At 40.3% G+C, this 26,481-nt stretch overlaps 1 protein-coding gene across 5 annotated transcripts in view; it reads left to right on the top strand.

Moving 5' to 3' along the window:
- The window catches only part of nphp4 (nephronophthisis 4), a 182,771-nt gene that overhangs the window by 115,898 nt on the left and 40,392 nt on the right, over nucleotides 1-26,481 (top strand). For all 5 annotated transcript variants that reach the window (XM_086049388.1, XM_086049379.1, XM_086049397.1 and 2 more), the window contains 6 exons: nucleotides 2,664-2,855; nucleotides 3,697-3,854; nucleotides 9,122-9,313; nucleotides 13,316-13,503; nucleotides 18,265-18,425; nucleotides 20,173-20,341. In XM_086049388.1, coding sequence (XP_085905514.1) covers nucleotides 2,664-2,855; nucleotides 3,697-3,854; nucleotides 9,122-9,313; nucleotides 13,316-13,503; nucleotides 18,265-18,425; nucleotides 20,173-20,341 — 1,060 coding nt within the window. The remainder of the gene's footprint in view (nucleotides 1-2,663; nucleotides 2,856-3,696; nucleotides 3,855-9,121; nucleotides 9,314-13,315; nucleotides 13,504-18,264; nucleotides 18,426-20,172; nucleotides 20,342-26,481) is intronic.

Raw genomic sequence — 26,481 nt, 5'->3', positions numbered from 1 at the left:
ATGGTAAATTTTGAGCTTAACGTGTTATACTGCAAGCTTTGTCCTATCCTGCTACCCTAAACGGCATGAACAATGTAAATTGTAGATGGATGGAGGAATGAAAGGATAGTTTGAGTGTAGAAAAGTCTATTATCGCTTATACTGCATTTAGTCTCTGTCAGCTCCAATTCTTCACGCTTTGACTTGATAGTCACTTCCTGACACCTTGCTAATATGTTCTTTTGTGTACTTTACTTCGACACGTTTTGTTCTTTAAAATCACACTGGCTTCGTCGTTTCCACAGGATACAATTCTTCCCCAACACACTGACAACATTTTAGAAGCTTTTTGGTAAATGGCTGCAATGGCACAGAAAGTAAAAAATTTCAAGGAGTCTGAATACTTTCCGCACCCACTGTACATTGTCTTTGGCATTGTTAGTGTGGAAGAGAAGAGATTGGACTTCTGTGGAAGCAGCATAGATTATAATTAACATTCATTCATCCATCCATCCATTTATTATACTGTATGTACTCATTGAGCTGACAGCAAACTTTTGGGCGAGAGGCAGGGTACACCCTAGACATGTTGCATATCAATCGCAGGTAACATCAACATTTACCCTTATGGACTATTTAGACTCATCTAGCATGCATGTTTGTGGAAATTGGGAGGAAGGCAATACCTGGGGAAAACTCTTACAACAATGAAGTGGAGAATAATCTATACACAGGAACACAAGAGCAACACAACATTGCTGCCTGTTGGTTAACATGTACACCAAAAGTGATGTATAAACACAGGTGGGAAAAAATATTGGTACTCCCGAGTCAGTTTCGGCCTCTGCCATGTCAAAGATTGTGCGCGCCTCTCCTGCGCTGAATTTAAAGAGAATGAGAAAAGTGGCTTCAATTGGCCAGTAAGCAAGTCGGTCGGCTCTGTTCACTCAAACGATGTAAATGCCTCTAACTTCACCTGTCTACGAAAATACCAAAATATGGAAAACTCCACCCATGCGCACAGCACTTTACGCTAGAGTTGTGCTGTGCACGAAAATAGGGCCGTAAAATGTCCCTTTCACGACTCAGCACGGTTCAGAGCCATCTCTCATAAAGATGTGTTTCCTATTTCAAGTCAGTATAGTTTATATCCAGGCAGAGACAAGTGAAAGCATCATTCAGTTAGAGAGGAACATTGATCAGATTACTCTGTTCTTCCATAGCAGGATATACTTTACTGTACTTCCTGGCGAAGTCAACTCAAACATATTTTTTTTCAAGAATATGTTCTATGCAGGCCCACTAGTTGAAACAGGACATTCTGATGAATGTTGTGTTTATGGAATATAGCAAAGTCCAACCATTTTATGACATCGAATTTGCTCAGGGCTCAGGTAACGACCAATCACAGTTCAACTGTTTTCTGAGCTATGATTGGTCGTTACCTGAGCCCTGAGCAACTTCGATGTCATTTTCAGTAGACAGAAGTGACAAAATGGCCGGGGCAGCCATCTGAGATGGCTAAGAAGGAGTGAATTTTGCTGCCAAACTCATATTCCACAAATGCAATATGAATCAGAATGCCATGTTTCAACTACTGTACCTTGAATTCATGTCTAATTTGATCGGTCCGAATTCTGATTGTGCCATATGAAATGGAGTAATGGTCATTTATTTCACGCCCCAAAATAAGATACATATCATATCAATAGATAAAGATATTTTATTTTGACGTGTAGAATTGAAACTCATAACAACGCAGCAAAATGCTGGCAAAGGCCAAAATGCAAAATTAATAAGTACACACACAGGCAAAATGCAGAATACCCCAACTGCGTACCCGAACCCGCGACGCAGGGGGATTTACTATAGTTCATTTGAATACATGCTTATTCTATAGATTTATTAGTAGATACTTGAATACTGAAATATTCGATAGCTGTCGCCTTACGTTCAACCGCTCCTTTATATTGTTTAATGAAACCCTTGCTTCAGGTCCCTGAGATTAACCTGCAAAAAAATTCTCCTCAAAATTGGTGAATTGCTGCTCAAATTAAGTCAATGATTAGCAAAATTGCTCCTCAGAGTAAAAGTTTGTTTAGCCTTGTATTAGCAGTGAAGAAAGTCATTGGATCACTGTTATTTGTGACAGTTTGAAAGTATATTGAGTTTAAATTTCAGATTACATCGTACAATTAGCCAGTCAAGTACTTCTTAATAGACATATTCTGGATCTTTAACTTTAATGATGGTGCTGTGAAAGTGTCTCTTCAGCTTTTGGCAGAGAAACTTGACTGCCTACTGCACGTTTTACATCAGAGATGATGCCGTTTTAAGGAGACGTTAAAATCTGAGTGGTTTGATGAGATGGTGAAACGAGAATAAGATTTGATTCCATGCTGTAAATTAGTTTTTTTTTCCTCCAGACAAGCCTAACAACACCTGTTCACATCACAATTGAGGTTCTTCTGGGGTTTTATTTGCATCTTGTCCTTTCTGAATCCACTGTCTGAATTTTCATGAACATTATTTGTAATGTTTTCCGTTGTTGTCATTTGAGATGGAAGTACAAGGCTCTCTCCCTTGTTCTTCATAATAACACAATATTAACAAAACAATCACAAGCTATAGTGACATAACATGGCGAAACACGATAATGACTATTCATCTGTGTTTCCCTTCAGCTATCGCTGTCTCAACTGACAGCCACCTCACACTACCCGACCATCAGCCATTCCAGCTCATGGTTGCCGTGGCAACAGTCACTTCCTTCTCTTCTCCAGCCCTCCCTAATGGCGCCGGCTCAATGGCCATCACACGTTGCAAGATCTCCTTCCCTGATCGTTCACAGACACGCACAAAACATACATACGGCGGTACGTACACATGCATACAGTGAGAAAGGCAGCCTTGAGGCTGCACACAGCATGATGCGTAATCATTTCAATGAAAGTATACACAGGCAGTCAGTGAGTTCAAAGATGCATCTTTACAGTGCTCCACTTGTGCTGAATACACATGCACAACTAAACTTGAGCCCCAAACCATTGGAAATACTGAAGATGCTGTCTGCAGCAGATTTCATCTTTTCATCTATTTTTACATTTTCAGATGCATTTCTGTATCACCTTCCATCTCTCAAAATGTTCAGAGCATATTTCTGTAAATCACGACACTGGGTCATATATTTTTCTCTCAGCCGATTTGTCTAATTGAAACCTCTTGCTCTCAAACATGATCATGGAAACTACATGAGAACGTAGCTAACTGGGTGTAACTGTTAACTATCTTTATGGACCTGCAGAGTCTCATCACTTCAGCCAGGGAAAAGCAGAAATGAAGACGTCAGCTAGACTGCGCTGTGTTTAATTACTGAATAATTTCCACAAATGAAGTAAGGCTAACCTGCTCTCCCAGTTGTAGCTATGTGCAGCACAGTATCAGCACTTTGCCTATGAAAGCTGCCTTGTCTCTGCTTAATTGGACCATGTTCACCCACAGGCATTAGGCATCTACACCCTGCGGACACTTCATTAGGTACACCTGCAAGACCTAATGAGATCCAATACAAGAGTTACTTTATGTCAAAATGACGGCGCTTACTAACAAAATGATAATGCGCAGTTTTGACACCGTCACATTTAATTGTAATATGTTCATTATTGCAGTTGTGTTTTCTCACTATTATCAGCATCATTGCATGCCATTTCTCTTTAGGCCTGCTCAACTGTCAGCAGTATTACACACCTTGGGATGGACCATCATCCAGTGAAGGAGGTGACAAATTCAGCTAAACAGGAGGAAGACCAACTTGAGGAGCTCCCGTTCACTCCTGTCCATGCTCCTGTCATCACAGTGGGCGTGACTGCACCAAGGTGTGTGCACAAGTAAAAAAAAAGAAAAAAAAAGACCCATGAGTAAAAAAAACACATAAGTAAATGTAGTCTAACTTCACATTGAAACAAAATAATTTACAGTATCATTTAAAGTATGTGTAGTGTCCACACACAAAAGCGTGCAATGATTTACATATGCAGTAAAAATGCAAGATATATTGATGTTTAGTTTTGCATACACAGAATTTTCCTATTAAGTCACTATCCTGTATTGACTTTAAAATGCTTTACCACAGCACCAACTTTTGGATCTGGACCCACTTGCCTAGAATACAAAATCACTACTCCTGTTCACTATAACAATGGACAGCTAATTAATCTAATCTCTCTCACGCTTGTGCTCATTACAGTCACAAGTGAGCTGTAGCCAATTCCATCTGACACCCTGGACCGGTCCCAACAAATCACAAGGCATATATAAACAAGAAACCTTTCACACTCACATTCACACCTCTGGTCAATTAAGACTCTTCAATTAATCTAACATCCATGTTTTTTGAATGGGGGAGGAAACCAGAGTACGATGGAGAAGCCCCACACAAGCAATATGCAAACTCGAACCTGAGCCAAGATTTGAATCTGGGACCTTTAAACTACGACTAGAACTATTTACCGCAGGGATCATTGTAGCTTCAGCTTTCTACATACCTGAGCGACTGTCATGGATCAATAATCCACAGCACTAGACACTTTAAAGCGCTCAAGGACTTTCTGAATAATTGCACACCCACAGTTGCAGTACGTGGATTGCGACTGGTCACTTAGGACTCTCCACATTGTTGCACAGCTGTCATTGCGTGGTACTACTGCACAATAGTACCCTTACATTATCGAAGGACTTTCTTTACCTATATGTCAAGTTTTTGGTTTTCGTAGTTGCTTGTTACTGCAATACTAGTGTGCCATACTACCAGAGCTAAATTCCTAATATAATAAAGGTGATTCTGATTCTAATTCTGATGATGCAGGCAAGCTGACCGTTATCTCTTGCTGTCCTGATAATTAATTATATATTACAACCACTTGAATCGGACTCATTTCAGATCCAGGCAAAATAGATATATTTTCCGTCTTTAATATCAATTATTCTCAATTCATTTGGGAAAGTGTTAGGTTTGTTCAAAGTCTGTGTGCCTTTTGAAGTAAATGGCCTTTGAGTGACAAACACCCATACGTTGCATTTTTTAAAAATCCTTTTCATGCTCCTTACACCTCCTCTGTCCCTGACCACATTTTGAAAAGTCTCCTTATCAAAAGGAGCACTGGGTGGACTGCCAGTCACCAGACAGATAGCGTCTGGCTTACACTGTTTTCTGTCAGTGCTACAGGCAGATAGGACGTTGGTGACTAAGCGCAGCATGTGCCCGTGCACACTCTTTGCCTGGCTGTGCTTTAAAGACTACAAATGGAAGTAGGACATACAAATAGCATCATTTCTCGTGTTTATACTGTACATTGTATGACCGATACACATGATAATAATTTGCCAGGAGTACCTCACTATGAAGGTGTCAAGGAGGCATCCTAACTAGATGCCCGAGCCACCTCACCTGGGTCCCCTTAATACGGAGGAGAAGCGGCTCTACTCTGATTGCCTCCTGGCTGACCAAGCTGCTCGCCCGATTTCCAAGCAAGAGTCAAGACACCTTTGTCAGAAAACTCATTTCGGCCGCTTGTATCCGGGATCTTGTTCTTTCGGTCACGACCCACAGCTCGTGACCATAGGTGACGGTGGGAATGTACAGTAGATTGACTGCTAAATCGATCTACTACTTTACCTCCACAGGCCAATTCTGAGTTTGTATCACTGCAGATCTGGACCAATCTGCCTGTTGACCACAAGATACTTAAACTCCTCCACTTAGAGCAGGATGTCATCCATGACCTGGAGAATGCACCCCACCCTTTAGCAACTAAGGACCATGGTCTCTGATTCAGAGGTGCTGATTCCCATCCCAATCGCTTCAGGCTCAGCTGTGTACCGCTCCAGTGGGAGTTGAAGATGGCGGCTTAATTGGGCTAAAAGCAGAGATGCAATACGGAGGCCACCAAACCGGATCCCCTCAATGCCTCTGCTGTGCCTAGAATTTCTGTTCATAAAGATCAGGAACAGTTATTTATAAAAAAAAAATATATATATATTTTCTTTTTTTTGGGGGGAGGAGGGCCTCCTTGGTACTTTTTGCTTTGGGCTACCATTGGGTCTCAAAAATCCCCTTGTCACCAACTTTCATGCGCGGCTGAATGACGGCCACTAGTTTTACTGGGATTTAAAATTGTGCAGGTCAACGGCATCATACCCCTGTAGATGTAAAGGCTAATTAAAAATTTTATTTCATCATCTTTCACAAAGAAAAAAAATCAGCTAGAAAGTAAGATCCAGCCAGGCACCAAGTCATACCAATACAATTTTAACAATTTAACAATGATAATAATAATAATAAAATTTTAAAAATAATAGTAATAACAGTAATAATAATAATAATAATAATAATAATAAAAAAAATAATAATAATAATAATAATAATACACCCTGAACTGGCCGCCTATGAATCACAGGTCACACATAGACAAACACCCATTCACACTTACAACCACAGACGATTTAGAGTGAGTTGAGCTTCCAGTCAAAGTGCCATACATATGAAGAATGAATAATAACAAGTACTGGTAAAAATAAAGATGTGTAATTGTGGAAACAAAATAAAAACAGTTTCATAAATAAGGTAAAGCAAAAACTATTTTGTAGATGTGTAAAACACAAATAATAACACAGATTAATACATAATTAAATTGATTTATAGAGTTGTTTCAGTCTCTTTCTCTCTCTCTCTCTCTCTCTCTCTGGCTACAAATCTAACAGAATGGTGGTAACTCCAGCAGATGGTCATGTAATGTGTTTATCCTGAGAAGGACCATTGCAACAATACATTTGTATCACTTTTTGTTCCTCGAGTAGTTGAACCTTCGAGTAGTGAATGTTTTAGTAGCATTAGTCATTGTTTGTCTGCCAAAGTCATCAATGAAGCCATATAAAACCCTCTTTAATGTGTCTCGGTGTATATAGCCATTCATTAGATCTGTAAGTCACTCTGTTGCTATCAACTGCAGTATCGGCCGTCTTAATAATTGACAGTGGTTGTTCTGGGTAATTCAATAGTATCGTTCTTAGGTGGGGCGGCACAGTGCTCGACTGGTTAGCACGTCCGCCTCACAGTTCAGAGGTCGTGGGTTCAATCCCCCCGGCCTCCCTGTGTGGAGTTTGCATGTTCTCCCCGTGCCTGCGTGGGTTTTCTCCAGATACTCCGGTTTCCTCCCACATTCCAAAAACATGCATGCTAAGTTGACTGGACACTCTAAATTGCCCCTAGGTGTGATTATGTGTGTGTGATTGTTTGTCTCTGTGTGCCCTGCGATTGGCTGGCAACCACTTTGGGGTGTCCCCCGCTGCCTGAAGACAGCTGGCATAGGTTCCAGCACACCCGCGACCCTTGTGAGGATAAGCGGTATGGATAATGGGTGGATGGGTGTTCTTAGGTGGAAGAATTCCACAAATAGCCCATTTATACTCTGCTTTTGCTGCTCTTACTTGGGTAATGATCACAGCGGAGTTGGCTTTTATATGGAACTTTTATTATTTAATCCATCTGTAAAGCAGAATGCCAAGGGATGTGCCAATAGTCTAGACAGAAAGGACTGCGCCCCGGAAAATAATGGGCACTCTGACACAGAAACAAGATCTTGCATTAGTACAGAGAGTCTGTAAACAAGCAACTTGCATAGAAACAGCTTTGTGAGCCTACAGTGTGGATTTAGACATGCTGCACTTCACTTCAGTGGACTGAAACATCTCTGCCTCCTCTTTGGGAAGCAGAACGTTTTTAGTGTGGAATGACTCATTTGTTTGACAAAAACAAAGACATTTACCACCTAAACCATTTTGAATTAACTGCCTTGAACGTAAATATAGTTTGAATTGAATCGAATTGGCGGATGTATGAAATTGAATCCACGTCAGAGAGAGAAAATGCAATAATCCACCAGCCTCACTGTTGTCACCATAATTAGTTTGATCAAGGCTTCATTCTGTTACACCCTGGGAATTATATGTTTACAAACTGGGCGCGGACAATGTTTTTGTGATAAGCCCAAACAATATCCAAAACATTAACATTCATCGTCCTGTGCTCACATTTTAGCCTGCCATCTGTGTGCTGTATTGGGTGTCACAGTTGACAGTAGAAGTTATGAATGGTGCTATGGCTGCCGCAAGACAGGTGGTTGCTATGATTAGCCATAACTGACAATTATGCGAGGAAATCCTCAGGGTGTACTGCAGCACCCTCTGTCTTTTCCCTCCAAGCGCTCTCACGGTGCCTGTGCTTGATGGATGTTGGTGACACCCTCATTGTAGTTTTGGGGAAAGTCGAGACTGACGTTGAAACTGATTGTAACGGAATGAGTACCGTAAATTGAAGTTAAGCTCTGCTAAATTATGAGCAAAAGGCTAAACGAGATCGGCGCCAGCGCTCTTCTGACTTTACAGGGATAAAGAAAATGATTCCGTGGATGGAACGGTCCCCCCCCCCCTCCCCAACCAACCCCCCCCCCCCCCACCCCCACCAAAAAAATGTGGTTCGAAAATAAGGTAACTTGTGGTGCCTGAAAAGCGTAACATGAAATACCAATTTTCCACTACCCAGTATCAACCTTCTAGTAACTTGTCAGCTGGGGTTTCAAGCTTCCCTAGCTAATACCATCTGGGTGATCAAAGAACAGATTTGTCATTGCCACATCGTTGTTTTGAGGATATGCAGCCAGCGATGAACACACGTGGTAATGTTATTTTAGTCTGTTATTATGCCTATGCAGTATAACTTTTTGGTCTTCACTTTGCTGCAGCAATCTTTTTTCTTGCCTGCTGCCCTAAGTCTCCAGCTCAAATAAAATGTGTTCCCTTACCGTTTGTTAGTTGTTCCGAATGATGCTTTCCATGGGGTCTTAGTTTGAGGAAAACTGACTGGCACAAACTGATGCGAGTATAGCTGAGCGGTGGGGGAGCAATACGCTACTGCAAATCACCCGACTGAGGCCTTTGCAGCAGGCAATAAACATATTTGCAAGATCCTTAATAGCAACATATACTGCAGATTTTTTGTTTTGTTATACGATAGCTTTTGTCGCCAGTGCTAGACTCAATCTCATGTTGAACCCTTCTCAATCTAATGTAACGCTTCTCCTCCAAGTTTGTCCACAGTCAGTTCCAGGAGTTCACTGGCCCACCTCTACTCTGCTGGCTTTCCCGACATTGTGGATTCGAGAGGGCAGGTGGCAGAAGTCTTGGACCCCACGGAACCGGTGCCCTTTGATCCGCACTGTGAAGAAATGGATCCTCTGCAGGAGAATCTTCTGGTCTTCCAGTTTCTTGCATTTACAAGGTAAAAGTGTACAATACTGTCATTTGTGATATTATTAACAGCAGCTTGTGTACTGCATACGTGCTGTTTTGTTTTCTTCAGGGCATTTGCAAGTTAGACTGAATCACAAACAATGAAATAGTCAAACTCACATCAAAACCATCATCAGCATCGGTTTTATGTAATAGTGTTAAGGTTGGTCTGTTTCTGAGAAACACCTAGCGGATTGACACACTTTGTTCATTTATCTAATCAGAAGTGTCGTCTGACATCAGATTGTTTCGGTTACCATTATGTGGTGAACCTTGACACTTGACTAAATGAAGTCATATTTGTAATATTACAACATTGTTGTCTTTAAATTCCAACATTTGTCTTGTAATGTAATTCATGTAACTCCACTCATCTACAGTATACTTATTTCTGAGCCACTGGAAAGGATTATGCTTAGTTAATTAGTGCATTCATTTAATTTAGACCAAAAACAAGTATCATTTAACCCATTAAGGCTGGGAGAGCATAACCGCATTTCTACCACTAGAGCCGGGAGCACTGTTGCATCTTTCTGCCCTTAAAGCCGTCATAAAGTCGTTCTCTTAACCAATGAAATGCATCAGAATATACACGTGATGGTGTCATGAGCCCGGGGAGAATGTTCTGGAATTATTTCGAGTCATAATGGCAGACGTCGTCGATCACCGGAGCTCTCAAATAAGTAACGGCAATGAAAAAAAAGGTGCGCGCTTGTGCACTTTGAACCAGTGGAATATGTGGTTAAGGAATATGTTTGTCGACAATGACGATATCGACATCTTTGTAACAGAGTAGAGGATGGTCATTACCACTCGATTTTTTAATTAAAAATAGTGCTTCTCTTGCACTGTCACTTTATTTTTACATCAATTCAATTCATTCAATTCAATTGCAACAGTAAAGATTAATAAACTCGGACCTGTGAGAAAGCCACGTCTCAGATCTCAAATTCTTTCGGAATTATGTTTCTGTCTGCTACAGGGGCTGAGATATCAATTATTTTGTAGGTGTTGAATTTCTGGGAAAACTTCAGGTTTCGAGGATGATTCCAAAGATGACCTTAGGTTTCGAGGAGCTGTAGAGCCAGGCACTTTAGGCCCTAATGGGTAAAACACAGTAATGAAAACGTGATTTTTTTTTTTGGCGGGGTGGGGTGGGGGGGCGACCGCTATTGTTCGAAAATACATTAAAGTAAAAGTTTCCTTTTTCACACTTCTGATCATGCACTCCAAATGTGAATCCTTGCATTTTTCAATTGCATCCAAGAAAGAAAAAAAAAATCTGCCTACAGCCGAGTTTCTTTTTCCATTCCCCTCCTGCTGAGCTGCGGCCAAGATACAGAACGCACTCAGGCATTAAGTTCTGTCAGTCATCCTCTACTCACATGTCCGCTGCATGCTCATACACCGCACGCACACATATGCTCACAATTCTCGCAAAAACACATTTCCTGTCAGCACAGCCTCTGTCAGCAAGCCGTCACAAAGGCCCCGAAGCCGGCGCCCTCTCAGTGACAGTGGAAGATGCGTGCTGAACACACCACTCGCACTACTGTGTCCTTCTCTCTTTTCGTGTGCAATGTCAGCAGTTTAATAAGCCCATTCTTTGTTGTAGCTCATCATACCACCATGACATTCTGTGCATGAGCACTCAGAATATGTTAGCCTTGTTTTCAGTTAAATGTACATGCTGTTAAAACAGAGAAATAAGCAGTGTGCATCCTATTACACCCTTCCTACTGGAGATGACAGCAGACAGAATTGTGTACACTAGTTCTATATGACCCACACAATGAGTGCAGCATCCTCACATCAATGTGGTGACTTCCTATGTGAGGCTGGTTTGTCAGTTCATTAAGGAATGTGTGAGGTTACATTGAAAGTGAATTGAATTAGAAAATCAAGTTCATTTAAAGCATGATCATCTTTTAACAGTTGGGTGACAAACGACTGCGTATTCCCTCAAGAAAGACACGAGAGAGCCAACGGCCACCAATTTTTCACCAATGAAATTACGACTATAGTCAAACTATTAGAAATAACAATAATGCAACTTTCCCTATTAATAATCTCACCCTTTTTAATCTATAATAAAGGCTTTTAATGCTGTACTGTGTACATGTATAAAACAATCCTTTAAGATAATATATGCTTACTTATTTTACCCTCCCTAAGAACACTGGGCACAGTATTTGTTTAAAAATTATCATGAAATAATGATGGAATATAGATTCTTTTGATTTTCATCCAAATTTAGCAGGAACATATGTTAAAAAAACACACATTGTTGGAAAAAAAGAAAATTGCTAGCTTATTAAAAATTGTAAACAGGACAAAGGCAGACCCCGATAAACTTAGCTTCCTTCTCAGATGAATTCACGAGAGATACAATACAAACACAGCACATTCTCCAAAACACACTATTGCTGTGTATGTGCTCTTTTATTTTCATCCATTCATCCATCACAATGAATCCTTTCAAGTGGAAGTCAACCCAGATGTATTTTTTTCCAGTATATATTCTATGCTGCCCTACTAGTTGAGACAAGGCATTCTGATAAATATTGCGTTTGTGGAATAAGAGTTAATTCACTCGTTTTTAGCCATCTCTGGGGCGGCCATTTTGTCACTTCTGTCGGCTGAAAATGACATCGCAACTGCTCAGGGCTCAGGTAATGACAAATCACAGCGCACCTGTTTTCTGAAGCTGAGCCATGATTGGCAACTATGATGTCATTTTCAGTTGAAATAAGTGACTAGATTTTGCTGTTTAACTCATATTTCCACAAACGCATTATTAATCAAAATGCCTTGTTTCGATTAGTAGGCCTGCATAGAACATCCATCCATCCATCCATTATCTGTACCGCTTCTCCTCACAAGGGTCGCGGGGCGTGCTGGAGCCTATCCCAGCTGTCTTTGGGCAGTAGGCGGGGGACACCCTGAACTGGTTGCCAGCCAATCGCAGGGCACACAGAGACAAACAACCGCACTCACAATCACACCTAGGGGCAATTTAGAGTATCCAATCAACTTACCATGCATGTTTTTGGAATGTGGGAGGAAACCGGAGTGCCCGGAGAAAACCCACGCAGGCACGGGGAGAACATGCAAACTCCACACAGGGAGGCCGGAGCCGGGATCGAACCCGCGACCTCTGAACTGTGAGGCGGACGTGCTAACCAGTCGACCACCGTGCCGCCTGCATAGAACATATTCTTGAAAAAAATGTATTTGGGTTGGCTTCTTCTTTAAAGAAAGTTACTGTATACCAGATTTATATATATTGTCATTGTATTGTAGTTAATATGCAAATCACAATAATATTATAATTTTTCACCTTTGTATTCCATCTCAGTAATGTTTATGATGGATGGATAAAATGTATTAATATGAAACTGAAAGGAAATTTGGTTGTCCCTCTGATGCATACATGCGTTTTGCATGCAATATGCACTTTCTTTGTTGTCTATTGAACAGAGAGGTGATTGCTGATTGCTAATCAGCCCATTACAAGTGAGCGGAAGTTGATTTCATTATTCAGTGTGTAATTCAGTGTAATCTCCTAAGTGTGCAATGACAATAAAGGCTTTGTTTTTTACAACCTTAAGTTTCTCTCCCTGTTGATTTGTGAATGTGTGGTTGCTGTTTAAAGGACAAGGAATTTTTTTTTATCAGTAGATGAAACAATTTGAAATGTATTTCTCAATTTTTATTTATTTGAATGTGAAAATGAATAATAGTTAAATGAATGATTTAACAACTGATGAAACAGTACAGTGTATGTGTTAATTAATAATATTAATTAGGAAATGGAAGTCATGTTATGGGTTTGTTCACTTGTACAGAGCTCCAATATAGATCCTAACTGATTTTATGTATGGGTGAATTCATGTATGGACAACTTCCTTTCGGATCTTCAGAAGAGAACATGCATTCTGTCTCTTTCTTATGGCCCTTCTTGATTTTGTCCATTCTAACTTTTTATCAGAATGCAAATGGTGGGGATCGGTCCTGAATGGCCTGCCAGCATCTATTTCACCTTCCAGTTCTACCGTTTTCCACCCGTCACGTCACAGCAGCTTCGACTACTGAACAGTGACAAGGTGCAGCAGAAAGCAAGCGAGCTGCTTCCTTGTGTTCTAACCTCCATCAACAATGACGGCTCTCTCAACTCCGGTAATGATCCTCTGTTGCTTTGGAAAGATATTGATGATTTTCTCCTGGATTGTGTCACCTTCTCTTGGAGTTTTTAGTTTGTACTCAGAATTAACAACAACAAAAATAAGTCAAAAAACAAAACAAAGAATGCACATTGTCCTCAGCACACACAAACTTACTAAAAATAAATTTAGCAAAATGTATTTGCAGTTCGCCCCACTATATCGCGGATGTTTTTGGTGAATCGTAGCTCTTTGTTTAACATGGAAATTACATGGAAATTTAACATGGGAATTACAACCACCACCCCGCCAGGCACCGCCTCTTAAAGTCATATTTAAAAAAAAAAAGCTATTACAATACATAAGTTATCTTCCATACATGTTGTGCTTGTAATAGTTTCTCAATGTGTACTTTAATCAGCTAAATTGTGTTTAATGGTCGGTGTTAAACTATATATATATAAAACAACTGTATATGGTCTCTATCAGATTTTCACCTATCGCAGATAGGTCTGCAACATATCCTTTGTAATGAACGAGGAGTCACATAAAATAGTTTGATGTGTAAAAGTAATGTGTAACATGCTCAGTTTGTAAGGTAAGGGAAAAATTATGTTGAATTAGTGAAAAGTGTGTGTGTGTGTGGGGGGGGGTAATTCACATGGATTGCTCGTCAGAGTTTTTCTATTCCAAATCATTAACAGCAACAAAAATCAGATATACAAACAAGTTCGATATCCTAAAATGTATTTGGCATAAAAAATGTCCCAGAAACCCCCCATCAAAGCACCATTTCTTACGTGGACGGCCTTAGCTGTAGCGCGTACCGTGCGTGCAAGCTACATGGTGATTTATTTCACTCCTCCCCAGCTCGGCGTTGTCCAATCATTTCGTACAAACTGCGAGCCAGTTCCGTGATGCTCCACGATGTTCTCCGATGCCACTTCCCTTTCAATCAGCCAAGCGGCCAGTGATTGATGTCTATTCATGTTGCATCTAATGAAATGGAAGAGATATTACTGCTACTGACAGAGCGTGATATTGAACACACAAACATTACCCCCCTTTCCCCACAGGCTTCCACAGACAGACACTCTGGATTAGTACTGTCAATATTTCTCACTGCACACCACACTATATTACCCAGTGTACTTTCACACAGATCCTTCCAGATATACTGTGCGATATTCTCTCTTGCAGAGCCTTTACACCAATTTACTGGCAAAAGGCTAAACTAAATCTACCCTTTTACTTTTGAAGGATTAAGAGTTAACGGTACGATTTAGCAGTTAGTCGGTTTATTGCCTCTCTCGGGATTTAATGTACCATTCTTCTCTTGAATATCAGCACCTGTCACATCCTCCTCTTGCTCAAATGAAAATGTCGAAGTAGAATCACAGCCGAGGAGATGAAATCAACTGGAATTCATTCATTCAACTAGAGACTTCATCTAAACGTAAACGGTGTTGCTAGGGAGGGGATGAGCCTGTCCTAGCTGAGTGGACTGCCTTAAATGTTGTTGACGCACATTTGGTGAAAGTAATGCCTCATCTTGGACGTTCGAACTGTCATCACATGTGTATCATATCACACGATCACACCTCAGTAGAACTCAAGTGTTTTACTTGTGTTTGGTTGATTTGGTCATTTGAGTCCACTGAGTGAAGATGTATTGCTACTTTAGCTTCTCGCGTTATAGCGACAGTTTGGACTCTGAACAAATTAGTCCAAATGTGATTAATGTCAATGAGTAATTCAATCAAATTAATTTTGATCAGCCAACCATCAACAACAACAGCAGCCAATGTTCCATGACGGAGCATCGTGGCCCAATTTTGAGCTTACACTGTAATATAAATAAGAACGACGGAGCATGAAAACAGTGAAGAATACAGAACCCATTGGTCAACGTGTTCTGCTATTTGTAAGGAAATAAAAATGACCTAACATTTCTGTAATATAGAAAATCATAAAAGGAGAGTTAATCAAATGAGTGCACAATGTGCTGAATCGGACAGTATACTGGACAAGAAATATTCATCACCGACTTGAGAACAATAGCCGAAGTAAAAACACAAAATCTGAGTCACTGCCGAAGCGTGGTTAGTTGTTGCTAAACTGTGGCAGGGCTTTTGCTTTCTGAACCTGGATTTCCCATCTCTGTTATTTAGTCTACTGACTCACATGATGACTGTTGTCGAATTTAATCTGAATGCAAACAATTTTGCTACAAAACAAATTTCACAGCACAATGTTTTTGTTGTCTTGTTCTTTCGTGTTCCAATCCTTCAACCCAATGTCGTCAGATGATTTGATGAAAAGTGTTGCCTCATACACATGCATCAGTGTTCCATGAAGCTGCAACTTGCGGCGATGGCGATTGTGTTCCTGTGAAACTCTTGACATGACTCACCCTTATTGGTATCAGTCGCAGCATACCCAACCCGTTTTTATTATCTAGTGCCAATCATTACAACACGATGTTGTGGCACTTGGGAACACTCACATAGTATGAGGATGTCGTTTTTGTCGGAGCTCAGTCAAAGTATGGCAGCCTGCAGAGAAGGCTCGGGAAAAAAAAAAAAAAAAAAAAAAAAAAGAAGCAAACTTTAGTGCAGCAATCAGAGCACAACCATTTATTTGAATGTCATGAAACATGAACTTTCATGAACATTTCAACTGTTTATGAATGTTCCTTTGATTTTCTCAATGGATATTTTTGACAAATAAATTACTGTATTTTCCGGACTATAAACCACAAATTTATATAAGCCTCATCCACTCTATTTTTTAAAAATTACTGAGAAAAAAAAAAAAAAAAAAAAAAAACATATAAGACTGTAAATGTAGGGGCGGAAGGGTACCCAGGTCAGAGGCTGAGGACGGACCGGCAAAACGGGTAAAGTGCCCAGCTCTGCACATACACATACAGACACGCGCGCGCACATGCACGTTGTTGTTGCCCAGCATGAATTTCAGTCTACTTGACCTGCTGCGCACACATCAAACAATCTATCCTGGTTGCGTAGTAGTGTTGCAGGGTGAGTTGTCACTCTGCTGGATGTCACTCCAAGTATGCCGACCCAAGTGCACATACACACGCGTACGACCCATTGCAGACCCCCTTGGGCCAGACATCTCAGTGCTTCCCTGCTTATGAGCACAAACACCCACAGAGTGTTGTCCATCTTCCTCTTAGCTCTTTTTTTGCTCTCCCATTGGTGCAAACTCATGGCATGCTGGGAGAATTAATGGTCCAAGTGGAGACTTACTGGCTGGTTGGGCAGATGGATGCTGAATGAATTTTGTCTGGGTCTGCTAAAAGGAAACTGTTTTGATGCTGCTCATACAACTAACATAGGATCATTGACGTGAACATTCCTGTTGTAATGATACTGAAAATCATTCTTGTTGAGAGATGTTAGCTTTTTTCTTTTTTTAACAAATAAAATATTCCATGATTCTACGGCAGTCCAGTTTTTCAGAATTCGGAATGACATTTTTGCTTTATGAGTACGTTTGCATCCAATGAATAGAATGAATGATAATACAGTGAACCCCTATTTATTATGGGTATCTGTTCATCCCTCATGCTTTGAACAAATTTAAACTGTACTGTACATGTTGCCAATGGTAATACTTGCCAGTGGTTATCGCAAAGGGTATCATTCAAGACTATTGACTGAGAGTGGAAGTGCTGCACAAATAGAGTACGGTAGCATCAAATATATAGAGCCAAGTAGTACTTTAGGGCATTATTAAAGTGACACTTGGATGAGCTTAACATTGGCACTTATATAATAGGTTTGCATGTAAAAATGACATCAGTACCAAAATACTCTGTAGTGATTAAGGGCTTTTTTGTGATTAGTATTACGACAAATTGGCCCGCCCCCTTTTGGAACTCTGCTTGTTATTTTTGTGGTCTACGTCACTCGAGGAAGGCAAGCGGGGTAATATTGCTCGCTTTGTCAGTTCTGTTGTCTAAAACGGCGACCGATCGCCACCACAATGCAAATGCACATTACTACACTTGTCCACTTCAACCTGTGAAAGTATAAAAGTGTCCTGCACAATAGTTTGGATTCATTGACATAAAACGTGAGCTCATCATGATCACTTCCACAAAATCAAAAATACCGTGGCGATCGCTTCTCCACTTACACAGGCTGAAGCGGACAAGAGCAGTGGGCAAGCAATCAGGCAAGCATGGACGTTACGGAGAATTTGTAATCGGTCCCCCCAGTGACAAGCATAGAACGGTAGGGGGCGCGGCCATTTTCCTCATTAAAAAGAGGCGTTATTCATGGAGTCACTTATTTCCTAATTTCTCCTAAATTTATTGATAAAATAGAAAATGACAACTCTTTATATTTTCCTGATCAAAAAATATATAAAATGAACTTGTTAGTGAAAACATGGCCATCCCGACCCAACCATCTCTTTAATAATTTGACCCACCACGCATTTCATGTGCCCCCCTTAAATCCGAGGTCAGGGGACGGGTCTGAGTATACTCATGTAAAAATAAAACAACAACTTAAAGACAACTGGTTTGAAAACAATAAACTGCAGACACTAACAATGAATTGCGATATAGCGGGTGACTGTATTTTTAATGTCAGCTTTCAGATGATAAAAGAATTAATTTTCACAATTGTCTTTCATGGTACATTATTCATTATCGATTTTGCTACTTTCAACTTATTTTCTGTTTTATTCCAGGTATATGCAGTCTGTTAATTAGCTCCCCTATACGTTTGTTTCCTTTGTGCAGATTCTCCTGGGCTGCAGGTACAATTCAGAGTCGATGACAGTTTTCTAAAGCCGGGAGAGAAGCATCGGTTCCTGCGCTACCTGGCCCTTCACACCATGCATGTTGACATCTGGGATAGTGACTCATTGCTGCTCATCGGTTCAACAGCCATTGAGCTCAAGGTAGTACGCTTGGGGCATTGCAGTCTCCATTTCTGCTCAAAACCAATACTGTCTTATGGCTCTTACAGAAGAATCTCTCATTCGATTCGTGTGACATTTTAACCACCAGCGATAAAGCGTAATTTATGATAGACTGCTATCTGTTTTCACACCCCATCATGGCATTGCAGTGCATCCATCATTGATTCGTGCAGCATTTGCAGATTTGTAGATTTTTATAGTGTGAGCCTGACATAATAGAGAATCAAGTCTCGGTACATAAAGCACACCACATCCCCGTCCTTTTTGGTTTCTGTTTTTCTCCCCAATATAAAACAAACCTTTTGGTGCAATACACAACTTTTGTGTGATTAAGGGTTTTCATAATGAAAACTTTACAATTTTGGGTGGTTACCATGTTTTCTTTGTCTCTCATGGAGCCAGATGAGCACAGATGCATTTGGATCCCACCGTATTTTATGCCCACATTAATTGTTTTATTAGAAAGAAGTGTTGAAAAGATACAGTGGGAGCATGTGACTTTACTTTTGTATGTATTAAATTTGAGAAAACATAATGAAATAAGTTTACAGTGCCGTGAACAAGTATTTGCCCTAGCTTTCCCACTTCAAGGTCATCAAATAAATGTAAATATCAGAAAAATATAACCAAGTAAACATAAAATGCCGTATTTAACTCATTCTATCCTAATGACATACTTATGTGTCTGAAAAAGTCTCATACTGAATAAATGGTGATTGTATTTATTAAGTTGCATTGTTTTTTCAAAGCTACTTGGCCCTGTGTGGAAAAGTACTTGCCCTCCTAAACCTAATAACTGGTTGGCCCCCCCTCAGCATCAACAAAATCAAGCATTTTCCGTAACTGGAATTGAGTCTTTCACATCTCCGTGGAAATATTTTAGCCCACTATTCCTTCCAGAATTGTTTTAATTCAGCAACACAGGAGCGTTTTCAAGCATGGAGGGCCTTTTTAGGGTTCATGCCACAATCCGATTCAAGTACGGTATTCTACTTTGAGACCAATTCCAAACCATTTTTACAAGCGATCTAGAAGTTGACTGGTGTCTATTGCACGTGTGTTTCAGTTAAAGGTCATGAACTGATGGACAAACATCTTCCCTCAGGATTTTCTATTAAAGGGCATGGATGGAATATTGATGTTATTCCATAATAACAGCAAGACGTCCAGGTCCTGAAGCAGAAAAGTAGCCCCGGACCATCCCACTACCACCACCATGTTTGACAGGTGTTAGAGTGTGTTGTCCTTTTTCTGAAATGCAGTGTTACATTTATGCCAGATGGAACGAGACACACTCCTTCCAAAAAGTTCAGCTTTCAGCTCATCGGCTCATACAATATTCTCCCCAAAGTGTTGGCACTCATTCAGATGTGTTTTGCAAAAGATAGATAAGCATTTATGTCCTTTTTAGTCAGCAGTGGTTTTCACCTTTGAACTCTGCCATGGATGTAATTTTTGCCCAGTCTCTCTCTCATTATTGAGCCACGAACACTGACCTTAACTGAGGCCAGGTAGGCCAGCAGTTCTTTAGAAGGTTGACCTAGGTTCCTTTGTGACCTCGTGGTAGGTTGTCGCTGTGCTGTTGGGGTCATTTCTGTGGGCTGACCATTCCTGGAAAGGTTCACTACTGGTCCATGTTTTCTCAATTTGTGGGTTACTGGAGTCCTAAAACATCCATTTAGATTATTTATATAGATGTACTTTTTTTCTTCCTCTTTATCTCCAGCACATGTTGCGGCATGGTAAAATGGCAGTGCAAGCGCTCCATGAGCTGGAGGTTCTGACAACTGACTATGCGGGAGAGGAAACCTTGCAGACAGGCGATGCCTCCAACAACCCCATGGTGGTCCACACTATCGTCAGGGGTCGGCTGCATGTACGCACTGGGAACATTGGCAAGTATTTTGGAACATTTAACTCACTAGTGTCTCTTTTACACAGTAAAAATCATATTTACTGTTAGGGAATTTATCATTCAGAGTGCATGCTTTTTTTCTTGAATTAAATCCGCACATATTGACACATTGGGACCATCGAGGTTAAGATCTGCTGCTCAAGTGCACATCCTCATCATGCCGAAAAATGGTGTCTCAAAGTTGAAACTTGAGCATATTTTAGCAGTAGCTTCGTATCTGTTACTTTGTGCTGTTTCCCCTTGTTTATTTCCTACAGTAAGGTTGACGGTTTAAGTTTTTTTTCTTGTGTTTATGTGTGATATGTACGATTCAGAACTTGGTGAAAATTATTATTATTTTTTGTATATAGTGTTTGTTGCTTGTACAGATGCGATTTTATGTTCACACTTTTTACGAGTGTGGAGTAGTTTGGATCATTGATCTTCCTCTGCCCCCTTAAATATTTACAAACCACTTTTATATTCAGGCGATGTCCCTTACCATAAAATGTTTACTTTTATTGTTGAATATAGTTAGAAAATGACAAGGGAATCCTTAAGATTGATTCTGCTGTTGTAAGTGTACAAAGCTAACACTGTGCCACAGAGAAGTTTTTGATGTGATAGACCCCCTTCATCCAGATAGGGAGCTCGCTATTTCTTCCCCTCTTTTGTACTCATTCACTTTGGCCCTGTGCAGAGCAATGGCTGCTGACAGTATCTTTTCTTTGCCATGCATCAACCTCGGAAAGATACTCCCTCTCATAAACAACGCATCACTCTACCCTGCCTTAGAAACACGCAGAGTGCCATTGTCAGTTCTAAATATGCCAGCACTTTCTCAATTGCGCTTATCACTCAAAGCAGGTTGAGAGTGCAATGGCTTATTGGATAGAAGTGGTGGTGAGGGAGCGGGGGGATTGTGTCTGCATGTAAATTCCAATCAATGCTCAGTTATCCATCAGACAGCTTGGCGGACAGTCAGAATTGGAAAGGGAGGACTCACGACTACTTTTCTTTGTTTCTTCATCCATGTTAGCTTCTTTCCTCACGTTCTCTCCCTGTTAGTCCTCACCTTTTTTTTGCCTGCCCTCACCCCCTCCATGACACCTCTGGGAGGAGGCAGTGAGGTGTCTTGCCATCAGGCTGCCATGAATCAACAATTCTTAATGGCTGGCACGTAGAAGGATATGAAGGGCATTCATTAGTGCGCAAAAAGTCAAAAAGTTACACACGGATTGAGATGGATGTGCTGTGTGAAGGCTCCGACTGAGATTGGACGGGGAGGAAATCAAATCGTTCACACATGCCGAGGAGGCGAGCGCTCATGCGTCCACGCAGACATATAGACAGACAGGTGTAGCAGAGCATGGGCAGCTTGTGTGATGAGGCTGGAGAATGGAAATAGTCTGCAAAAGAACATTGATATCATGTGAGAACCTTTCCACTGTGATTTTTCTGTCTTAGCCGTGGGTTCTTGCAATTGTAATGCTAGTAAATCCACCCTGGCTGCGTTTAAAAAATGCATGCGGGCCAAGCTAATGTCGCTTTTCCACTACGCAATACCTGGCCGACTCCACTTGCCAAGGGTTTTCATTTTGAAAAAGAAACGCCTCTGTAGTGCCGAGGGAAATGTGAAAACCACGCCACATTGATGGTGTCTGTCGTGTCGAAAGGGACACTCTAAAGAGGAGGCTGCGGAGTATATTAGTTTATCATTCATAGCAACGGCACTGCAAAAACTTAATGTGAGCAAGTGTGTTTATGTCTACTTGTGTATGATGGTGCCACATGTTGGAGAATTTTTTTTCCCACACTTTATCCAAGAAGCATGTGCTAATTTATTATTAGATTCATTATTATTATTTTAATGTAATTTTATTTTATTTATTTTATTTTTTTTCAGTTGTTACTGACAGCATACGTTACCGGTTAATCGTGACATTTCTGCCACCTGCTGTATCTGCAGGAAGAGGCTAGATCGTGGCTCGAGGCCCGGTGTCCTGCCTGTTTTCCCATCCCTCCCTGCTGCAACACACCAGATTCAAATGATCATATAATCAGCAAGTTCTACAGAAGCTAGATCACAATCCTGATCATTTGAATCAGGGGGGTTGCAGCAGAGTGACATAAAACACGCAGTATATGCCGGCCCACCAGGACTGGAACTGCCCACCCCTGGGCTACATTAACAAATGCTTTCGTTTCGTTTCGAACATTGGGGCAAAAAAATACATTTACTACAGTTGGAATTTATGAGAAGAGAAATCATATGAATGTAATTGTATTGAAAATATCACTGTTTATTTAAATGTGTAATAAAATGTACATTATTGTCTTTGTAAAGACATTTTTAATACAGTTCCCCTGTTTGAATGCACTAGATTCTGCAGTTCTACCTACTATGTAATCAAGTCTAATAAGTCAGCTGTATGTAATATAGTTAAACTATATGTAGTCTAACATCATCTCTCTCCTTGATACAGCAGTCCTGCTTAAATGTGTTTCAATCATACATGCTATAAAACTTACTTTATTCTATTTATCAGTTTCTTTTTAATTGAAAAAGTTTGCGTAGGCCTGTCTTTTTAAATTAAAAAAAGCTGACCGCCAATTGATGTCCTTTTTCATTTTCACCAAGTTATATTGGGATTGACAAGTCATTAAATTAGCGGCAATGGTAGATGCTGACAGCCTTATTCATTAATTCTATCAAGCAACCTTTAGTGAAGAATGAAGGACAAAAAGAAGTAAAATATAAATGTAAAAAAATATGACAAAGTCCCACTTCTCCCATGAAACTGATTGACTGGTCAACCAAGAGGAAATCTATTTTGCTTTATTGTCTCTATCTGATGAAGCCACATGACCCTGCAGGTGAACTGGAGGTAATCTAAGTGATACATTAGAGGGATGTTTCACCTCAGCTTCGATGGCCACTTTGCAAGCGCTTAATGTCCAGATCGTAATCATCAATGATGTTCACTAGGCGTAATGAATCAAGGGAGGCATTTTCTTACATTTGCCACTATATAGGGGAGTTTAGGAAAAAGTTACACTTAAGAACCACTCTATACCATCAACATACACTATTATACACTAATGATATGTCAGATGCCATCAGAGATATTCTAGTGCGGGGCAAGTTGTGTAAAAGATTTGTTAACATACGGCTGCCAATATAAGTAAGGATTTTTTTTTTTTTAATTGATACTACAAACTACTAGTAATTTATGTGCACACAGCCCATGGAGTTGGGCACAAGGCGCTGACATCAAAATTACAAAAACACTGAGGCCAATTCCTGTATTCTTGCTTTGAAAACATTTTAGTTTGGTATCAAAAGATGCAGACAAGGTGTTATCAGTTTAGCTTTTATTTCCTTTATTTTAGAATAGAACCAACTTGGCAGATAGCATTATTTGTACCAAAACACCAACTTTTTAGCAGACCGACTTAACAATATTTGACAAGATTTACAATCATTCACAGGGTATATACTTTCTAGACAAACAACTTCTCATACTCACTTTCACGCCTATGAAGAATTTAGAGTTTTCAATTTATGGAACCAGTATCCACAGCAAATACATACAAGTGTTGTATCGGGAGAATGTGCAAACACCACACATAAAGGCCAGAGTTGAGATTTGAACCCGGGAGGTTTAATTGTGTGGCAAGCACGCTAACCACATTGCTACGCTAACCGTCATTGTGCCACTGTAGCCGAGAGCTCTCTCGTGTTCAGTTTATTTTGCTTCGAAATGCATCTATAGCCTTTCTCTTGCTCTGCCAGTAGACCGGGATAAGTATGCTCTCATGCACAAAAGCAAACAGAAAATATATATCAGTTTCTCCACAGTAGAAAAGGCGACTTTCTCCAATTCTGCAGCAACCTGATAAGCCCTGGAGTGAGTGCTGCAGCTGGAGAGAGCACCGAGACTTCCGCTGAAAGGTGCCAAGTGAAACAAGTTATAAGTGGAATTTACCTAACAATTAGTTTATCCTAAGGACTTCCCCAAGGGGTGATCATACAGTATGTCTAACTTATTGAAAGCTGTTTCCTTCGTCTAAAGGCCTCACTCTATCAACCTTGCTTTTTTTAGCCCTGAGGTGACAGGGAGAATCTGCTTATTCGGAAAGGTCAGTGGCCTGGAATCGGGAGGCAGGAAAAATTGATTATTTCAGACTACTTCGAAGTCCCTCGGTGCTTGCTCCCATTTGTTCTTGGGCCAGTAAATTGCTGGTTTGTTGTGGCCTTAACCTCAAGAACTGCCAGCATAGCAAAGTGGACTGGGTCAGCGGGGTGCCGCCCAATGCGATTATTGTCATGCAACAGTGTGAAATTATCAATAAATGTGATACAGTTCAGCCCCATGCTATTTTGTTCCCATTACTTCCACATAGAGAAGGAACAGCTTTACTCTGGTGTTCTCTCTCTAGCACAAACTCGGAATATTATTTCAGGGTTCTTATAGTCGGTTGGTAGAGTATTTTACATGATATTTCAATATTTTGGCAACAAACATATCATAACAGAAGGAATAAACAATAATAGATATTGGAAGAAAGCCATCAACAATATATCACAATATCAGTGTAACAGAAGATGGCTTCCTTCTCACTAAACATATAAAAAAAAAAAAAAAATAATAATAATAATCATAATAATAATAATAATAATAATAATAATGATACAGCATTTAACCAATTTGTGGATTTTTGTAATTTTTCTATAACACCCAAAGGTAACACAAAAGGTTCTTGGTAATTGGGAAGTAGTAGTCGTTGTCAAGGAAATACAGTATTATCTAACTGATACCAAATTCATCCTTAGTTGTCAATGAAATGGCATGGACATGCGCACTTCCAGTGCATAATTTACAATTAAATAATCTGTACACCAATACAATACAATACAATTGTACTTATATAGTGCATTTCAAAACAGCTAGAGCTCTAACAAAGCACTTTACAAAACAATAAATAATAAACAATAAAAAGGCCATAATACACAAGTGTTAATCAATAAATTAACATAAATTAAATTAACATAAAACACTATATACAATTGACACCGGAAAAGAGCTGAAAATGTCAGGTCTGATCAAAAGCCAGAGAATAAAAATGTGTCTTCAACTGGGTTTTGAAAGTGGACAGAGAGGGTGCTTGCCTAACATCTAATGGGAGGTCATTCCAAAGGGAGAATTAATAAATTATATGCATAAATATATAAATAAATTATTACATATTATAATTAATAAATGTGAATGTAAGATTAGTTTGAAATGATATTTAAGTGTTTAGGGAGTCTAGTCTACAGTGTATTTACGGTTTAAATTATTAATACTGGCTATTGCTGGGGCTGTGTCAAAGCTCTGTCAACGCAAAGGTGCGGATGCAACAGAAAGAAAGTGCAAGTGGCTTGACTTGCACGTGGTATTTACAAGGTCATTTTGTACTTGATAAAAAGAATATATTGTTCAAGAGTAAAAGTTTACATTCAGGGATGAATAGGTTGGGCGGGGGTGGCTGGATGATGGGGCGACAGAGCTCGATTTGATTTGAACAGTCTGACAGTTTGTGGAAAGAAGCTGTTCCTCAGCCTGGGGGTACTGCTGTGGATGCTACGCTGCCTCCGGCCTGAGAGGATGGGATGGAAGAGGGTGTGTGCATGGTAGGTTGGGTCCTTGATGATGCACAGGCCTCTTTCTGCATCTGCCGGTGGAGATGTCTGCGGATGTGGGGAGGGTGTTCGCCGCAATCTTCTGAGTGGTCTTTACTGTCCTTTTTAGCGTCTTCTTTCCTGCAGCCTAGCAGCCGCTATGCCACATCGTTATGCTAGTGATGAGGGCGCTCTCCACCACACGTTGCAACTTCTGCAGGAAGTAGGAGATGTTGATGAGCCTTCTTCAGTAGAAAGGAAGTGTTTCGGCTCCAGGTCAGGCACCCGGAAAGCTGGACCCCATGATACTTGTAGCTGGAGACAACTTCCACTACTGCTCCTCTGATGTGCTTGGATCCCCTGTTCTTTGTGAAGTCCAACACCATCTTCTTGGTCTTCACATTAATGCAAATCTTGTTATACATGGTGACACAAAGAAAAAAAAAGGGAACTTTTTAACAATCCAATAAAAGCAA

This window comes from Filicampus tigris, chromosome 1 (genome assembly GCF_054856515.1).
Source record: "Filicampus tigris isolate MCC_2025a chromosome 1, RoL_Ftig_1.0, whole genome shotgun sequence".
NCBI classification, from domain to species: domain Eukaryota; kingdom Metazoa; phylum Chordata; class Actinopteri; order Syngnathiformes; family Syngnathidae; genus Filicampus; species Filicampus tigris.
Note: the sequence above shows the minus strand (reverse complement) of the source record. Positions and strands in the feature narration are given on the sequence as shown.